Source organism: Equus quagga, chromosome 7 (assembly GCF_021613505.1).
Source record: "Equus quagga isolate Etosha38 chromosome 7, UCLA_HA_Equagga_1.0, whole genome shotgun sequence".
Taxonomy (NCBI): Eukaryota; Metazoa; Chordata; class Mammalia; order Perissodactyla; family Equidae; genus Equus; species Equus quagga.
Genome location: NC_060273.1, coordinates 27261624 through 27268791, shown reverse-complemented (window position 1 = coordinate 27268791; position 7168 = coordinate 27261624). Strand labels below are relative to the sequence as shown.

At 50.1% G+C, this 7168-nt stretch overlaps 1 protein-coding gene across 5 annotated transcripts in view; it reads left to right on the top strand.

The window, feature by feature from the left end:
• The first annotated feature begins 961 nt into the window (after positions 1–961).
• Positions 962–7168, top strand: part of AUTS2 (activator of transcription and developmental regulator AUTS2) — a 1146910-nt gene continuing 1140703 nt past the window's right edge. For 4 of the 5 annotated variants that reach the window (XM_046666257.1, XM_046666259.1, XM_046666256.1 and 1 more), the window contains exon 1: positions 963–2448. In XM_046666257.1, coding sequence (XP_046522213.1) covers positions 2140–2448 — 309 coding nt within the window. In that variant the 5' untranslated portion in view covers positions 963–2139. Of the gene's footprint in view, positions 2449–7168 lie in introns of all 5 variants that reach the window. The other variant, XM_046666258.1, reaches the window with a different exon arrangement.

Below are 7168 nucleotides of genomic sequence, written 5' to 3'. Positions count from 1 at the left end.
TCCTCAGGGTTGCGGCGGTTCTGGCCGCTTCTGCCCCGCCCCCTCGCGCGCCGCTGCCGAGGTTCAAGTTCGGTCCCCGGCAGCACAACCTCACGCTGCCAGCTCCAAAGCCGCCCGCGCGTCCCAGGGGCCCCCGCTTGAAGGCGAGGAGGGCCTAGAGGTCATTCGGGTGCCGAGTCACTTGGCCACGGGTTGTGCTACCACGTGGAGGAAAAGTTTCCAACTCTGCCCATGGGGCCTCCCAGTGCCCCCCAGCGGAGCAGAGGCCCGCGCTTTGGCACCCGCTCCTTTATCTGTGGTCTGCCGTCGCACCCCCCTCCCAGGGAATCCCCCCTTGTGTCCCTTCTCTGAAATCCCTCCTTTCCTCGCTGCGCAGGTCGCCCCAGGAAAATATCCTGGGGACCTCCCGAGAAGGTGGCCCGAGTGCTTCGGGTGGGCCTGGGGTAGGGAGTCGAGGGACAAGTGTCCCGAGGAGGGTGCGAGGGTGCGGAGATGGGCGCGCGGAATAGACTGGGGACAGTGGCCCGCACGCGTCCCCGGTGCGACTGGCGGGATCATTTAGCAGCTTCCACACCCTCGTGCGCCAACTGTACCAGACAGCAATCGACCCTACGCGAGCAGCCCCCTCCACACCCCAGTCCCCCTTCGATCCCCACTCCCGGTTCCCCTCCGCCCCCAGTGCGCAGGCCCGGCCGCCCCAACGCGCATGCCCTAGGCTCGCGAGCGCGGCCGGCCCCCAGCCTTTTGCTTTCTACACACTCTACAACTGGGGAGGGGGCGGGGGAGGAGGGAGCCCGGCAGGCCACGTGATCCAGCCGGCCGCGGCCGCGCGCGCCGAGAGAGGCGCGGGGAGGGCGGGTGCGCGCGCGCGCGCGCGTGCGGGCGCGGGGCTGGGCTGAGGCGGGCGGCGGCGGGGGTGGGCCGGCCGTGGAGGGGGAGGAGCGGGAGCTGAGCGAGGCGGGCGGGCGGAGGATGGGGCCGTGCCCGGGCTCCCGCTGCAGCCGCCCGGGGACACGCCGTGCACCCTCCGGCTCGGGGCTCTCGCGGCGGTGGCGGCGGCAGTGTTAGCGGCGGCGGCGAGAGCGGCGTTCCCGGCGCTTCCTGGCCGCGCTTCTCCCTCGGGCTAGGCGAAGAGAAGAGGCAGCGGCGGCGGCACACCGGTGTCTCTCCCGCTGGAGATTTCTTTCTGCTTTCCTTGTCGACTGACTCACCCCCTCCCTTTTTTGAGGAACGGTGACCTCTTCCCTGGGACTGGAAAAAATATTTTTTTGAGGAGGGGGGTGGGTGGCAGCGTCAGGATCTGCTTCTTCTCTTCTTTCATCTCCCTCTCCTCCCCCCTCGAAGACCGAAAAGCATACCCCACAACTGCTCCAGCATCCTCCTTCCCTTCCTCCACCTCCCTTCTCTTCCACCTCTTCCAGTTTCGTCCGCTCTCCTTCTCGTTATTTCATTATTATGTTTCCCTCCCTGGGGGGTCTCGTCCCTCTCAGGTTGCTCAGAAGCCGTGGCCTCCCCTGGATGCATTTCTTAAAAATTTTGGAGCCTGGGAGTGAGTTTTCTCTGAGGCGTGTTTGAGAGGCGGCGGGGGTGTTTTCCTGCGCTAGGGGCGGGTGAAGTTCATTGCCCCCACTTTCCCGCGACCTTTTCGGACCCGATTTTGCATCGGGGGGGCCGGCGTTTTCGGGGGGCGGGGGGCGCGGCGGAGAATGGCCGCGGGGAGGGCTCCCAGGAGCCTCCCAGTCTCTTGATCAAAGCATTCCGCTATTCTGATTTATTGCCTGCTTGGTGAGTTATTTTTTTTCCTCTAAAGGAGACCTGTGTGTTCAGCCATTACTTTGCTCGGCGCCGCTCACAGGAATCTCCGACCCTCGGTGCTGTGGGTAGCCCCGCACTTGGGCTCCTCGCCTCTCGCCCTCGCTCCCGTCCCTCCTCCCTCTCTCCGCCCCTTCCCCCTTTTCTTTCTCCTCTCTTTCTTCCCCTCTCTCCCTTCTTTCGGCCGCCGTCTCCCCCGCGCCCTCCTCGGGGCGGAGGGAAGCCGAGAAGGGGGAGGGAGGGGTTGGTGTCAATTTTTTTGTGTGGCCGCGGCCGGAGCCTGTGGCGGGCAGGCGGCGAGCGGGGAGACCCCGGCGCGGCAGAGCCATGGATGGCCCGACGCGGGGCCATGGACTCCGGAAAAAGCGGCGGTCGCGGTCGCAGCGAGACCGGGAGAGGCGCTCCCGGGGCGGGCTGGGGGCCGGCGCGGCCGGCGGCGGCGGGGCTGGCCGGACCCGGGCGCCCTCGCTTGCCTCGTCGTCGGGCTCCGACAAGGAAGACAATGGGAAGCCCCCGTCCTCCGCCCCGTCCCGGCCCAGACCCCCGCGAAGGAAGCGGAGAGAGTCCACCTCGGCCGAAGAGGACATCATTGATGGATTTGCCATGACCAGCTTTGTCACTTTTGAAGCGCTGGAGGTAAGGGGGACCCCCTCCCCCAGGTTTCCCTTTATGCACGACCCCACTCGGCTGCGCCTGGCTCTGTTGCCTCCCCCGCCGCACTCTGGTCTGTCTGTCTGTCTAGGCTGAGGTCTTATTGTTGGGGGGAGGGCTGGGGGCGCGGGCAGACAGGCAGCAGGAGGGAATCGCGAAGCCGTGCCTGGTCTCCGTTTCCTCGTTCTCGCTCGCCTTTCCCCTGCGCCCCCTCTCCGCACCCCCTCCACAGCAGATGGGCAGATAGAAAGGGGTTCAGGCATCACAACAATGCGCCCCCCTCCACGGAGGGCTCTGCCCGTACTCCTTCCTCCTCTCTCTCCCCAATCATGGCTTCTTGGCTGGTGGAAGTCTGTTTCTGGGTTTGGGGTGCCCGTGGACGGTTCTGTGTGTGCCTTCTACAGAGCCATATGTCCGTGTGTGTGTCTGTATAGTATATACCTTTCCTGGGTGTCCTCGGGACCCGAGACTGATGGGGTTTTGTGGTTTCTCTGTCCCTGTCCCCTGCCTTTTTAAATTTTTTTGGTGAAGCTGGAGAAGGGGGCGTTTTCTCCTGGTTGGGAGAAAGGAGGGAGGAGGGGAGAGAAGAGAGGAGAGGATGGAATATTTCTGTATTCCTTATGGGGCTCTATTACAGAAAGGGTTAATTATAATATTGTCTATACACGTACATATGCACATGTGTGTGTGTACATGAGCAATTTGTTTAAAGCACAGAAAAAGATACACCAGGGAGGACTGATGGGAGGAAAGAATAAAATCCTAGCTGCTATCTGAAGGGCTTGTCACCCAATTGTCCCTTTCCTTTTCCTTTTTTTAAATTTTCTTTTCTTTTTTTCCTCTTTCTGATTGGCTTTGTGTGTATGTGTGTGTGTATGTATGTGTGTATGTGTGTCTTTATTCCTTGGGCACCTGCAGCGTTGATTTCCAAATGCACATTTTCCTGCCGGCTAACCAGCTTCTGGGGGGTGGAGTGGGAGACTGTGTAGGGGTCAGGCAGAAACTCTCTTTACCTGGACAGATCTGACTTGGTGCTGTGATAGGTCATTGGCCTCTCTAAACGTAACCCCCTTTTTTCCTCCCCCTACCTCCCTATCCCCACCCCCAACACACTACACACACACACACAAGGTTTTGAGATTCTGCAGAGTTGTTCCAGCTTTCTTAAGCACAAACCAAGATAGGAGTTGGTTTCTAGCCTTTCATGCACCTGATGTGGTGGTTTGAGGTTCCTGAAGGAAACTTTTTCCTTTCCCTTTGGTTTTTTGCTGTTATTATGGTATTGTTTGTGATGTTCAAATGCAAGCTTTGTTAATGACAGCTTAAATCTCACATGTAGTAACTGTACAGGTTTAGATTGCTGGTTATGTGTGTGTGCTTAAGTGTCAGGTTTAAATATTTTTAAAAAGGAAGCCTTTTTGTCAGTGTTGTTCTTTTCTGTTTGAACTGCTTTCTAGTTAGACTTCTGGTGGTGGTGGTGGTGGATAGTGGCCAGTGGTTGGGGAGCAAGGGAGGGTAGTGTTGATGGTATTGGTGGCCAAAGATTTTGATATTAGTGATTGAATGTTACACGTTGCTTCTAGAACTGGTGCCTAATAAGGCAAAAGTGGATATTACACACTTGTCTTGCGTGTTGAGGCTCACTACTTCTTAGGATAATTCTAACTGGGACTTTAACTTCACCAAGATGGGAGGGTACTGTACGGTGTGACCTCTTTCTCTCTCTCTCTCGTTTTAAAATAGGAATTGAAGTGGCAGCTTGTATCCTAATAGAAAATGCTGCCTAGAATTTGGTTCGCCATTGCTATCTATGGCTGGTTAGGATGGTATTTGTAAGAGCTGGTTACAAGTGGTTCTGTTTTCTACATGGTTATCCTGGGCTGCTGTGTGGCCCCTCTCAGTAAGTAAGCAAGAGGGGCCTGCAGAGTCCCATGAACATTTTTGAAGGCCAAGTAGAGATAGATAGAACTTATGCAGTTGTTTTTGATGGTTTTACTTTTAATAAATAGATGTTTGACTGGGCTTGTGATGTATATATCTATCCATTTGGCTTTTGATAGAAAATGTGCCCCTTCTAGTTTCTTTTGGGCATAAAAAGCTTTTAATTTTAAAGAAGACCAAGTTTAAAGTGTGCCATTAGTATCATTCTTTTCCTTGCTGTGATTATTTTTTTTGTTTACTTTTCTAGATTCAAAACCCAGGTTCCTTTGGTTAGCTGAATACCATTGTATCTAAATATCATTTATATATCTGTGTGTAGGTCTAAAAGGTCTAACTTTTTAAAAGGTTTCCCTAAAACTTTATAGAAAAATGTAAACATATACAAAGTAGAACAGTATAATAAACCCCAATGTACCCGACACCCAAGTTCAACTACCAACTCATGTCTCATTTTGTTTCATCTATATCCCATCTACTTACTCCCCTCTTGCAGATGTGATGAGAAATATGTAAATATTTCTATGTGTATCTCTAAATGGTAATGACTAAAAAAAAACCCCACCAAAACCCCCCAGTACTATTATCACACATAAATAAATTAACAACAGTTCCCTAATGTCATTAAATATCCTGTCCTGTCAGTGTTCACATTTAAGAGGCCCAACTTTTGTAGGAAAGCTGTAAATATACTTCTAAGATTAAAATCACAGTGAGGAATAAAAATCATCCTGTATGTCTAGTTCTTTGGGAAAAAGTAGATCTATTTGCTGCACATTTGTGTCCACACTGGATTGTCAAACCTATATGTGTGTTGATCATTAAAATAAAACCTCTAATGTCCCACTGTATTTGGTTTGGAAGATTTACTGAACTATCACCAAGAATGTGAGGGCTTGTTAGGAAACAGGCAGCTGAACTATGAACTTGGACAGAAATGTGTGTTAGAGGAGTGCTTTTAAATCTTAAGAATTATCTTAGATGCTAAGAGTTATCCTAAATACATACTATGTTTTTGTGCCTTCGTTTAGAAATGAAAAAAGTTGTCAGCACGTATCATCAAGGATATTGCTGGTATGATGTTGTGATAAGAAACCAAAAATTTGACCTGTACTGCTAGGCTTGAAGCTTATGTTGGTTCAGAGCTGGCAAACTGTGGAGTAGCATGCTTTGGGTGTTAATGGACACATTATTTGACTCCTTGATTTTGTCCTGAGTAGCTGATTTTGACTTCCCTTTTAAAAAAAGAGGCTCCTAACTCATAACGAAATGTGATAATATAAATTGTTCCAGTCCAACTGTGGCTTTATTAATACTAGAGTAAAATTAAGAAAGTTGCCTAATGAGAACCTGCATTTTTATATTATTTTTAAACTATTGTTGGGTACTTATGTAAGAAGATGAAAGCTTTGGGGATAGTTTGAGAAATCCCACACTTTACAGGCAGTGGAACTGGTTGAGGTAGTTTCATATTCTGCAGGGACACTTGTCTTGAGTAATTGTGCCCTGAAGTTCAAGTACGTGATTGTGAAGAGTCTCATGATGGAAGATAAGAGGGTAGGTGAGGAGGCTAAAGTTGAACATGGTGTTCTTTTCATTATGCATTTGAGAAGCAGAATTACCATTTAGATATGGTATTTTTTATTTGGGTATTCTTTGAATAACAGATTGAGAGTGAATATCCCCAGATATTGTGCCTTTTTTTTTGAAATGGCTTCCAGCAAAAAAGTATAAATGGAAATGTTGGGGTTCTGAGACTGTCAGTGACCCTGCTGTGCCAGATAATAGTGCCTTTTTGTTTTTATTTGGGTTTCTTTCTGTGTAGTCTCCATTAGGAACCCATGTGAGCACCATGGCTGAAAATTTGACTTTGCAAATCCATTATTTCCCCCTCACTCCTCTTTTGTGTACTGGGTTCTTAGTGCAGCCTCCTTTTGTATAACTGACCAAGGGAAGCGAAGATGAAATTGATGGGATTCGCAGACAGGACACCAAGTGGAGCTTTCTAGGCTTGTGAAAATGAAGGATGACTCATTTCTGGTGTGTAGAGGATCAAACCAACACTTTCATGTGGTCTTCATTTCCTAGCTGTTTCAGGGTTTACCCACCCATCAGTAGCATAAACAGGCTGTACAGAATTTGATGTACTTATAACATTCCATGTTAATAGGCTCTAATTATTTATTATGGTCAAATCTCACTTATTCACTTGCTTGAAAAACAACACTAATCATGCTCCTTGTAGCAGTCAGCAAATATTTATGGAGTGCTTGATATGTGCAAGGTACCAGAAAGAGTACAAAGAAACCTAAAATATATGTAGCCTGTTGAAGGAGTGTGCAGTTTAGTTGATAAATTAAGTCCGGCACCTATGAAATGATTTTGAAACAGGAACCTAATTGCCTAATACCACTTAAGTGCAATAGGCTTTCAGAGAAGGGTTAGTGAGATAGACTGAAGTGTTTGAGAAGGCTTCCTGGAAAAGATGGGGCCTAGAAGGTTGAAGTGATTTGGATAGATAGGGAAGGAGTGGGAGATTTGGGGGGAGCATTCTGAGAAGAGGGAATAGTGAAGAAGGCACAGAAACAGGATGAGTGAGAAAATGCTATTCATTAGGGCTTGGGGACAAGGAAAGGCTGGTAGAAAAGAGTGTAAAATTGTGTCAGTAAAGAGTGCTTGTTAGGGAATTAGGAGACCAATGGAGACCCGCATTCCAGGCTTGGCTGTCCTTACTAGTTTAGTGACCTTGGGAAGTCACTCGCTAAAA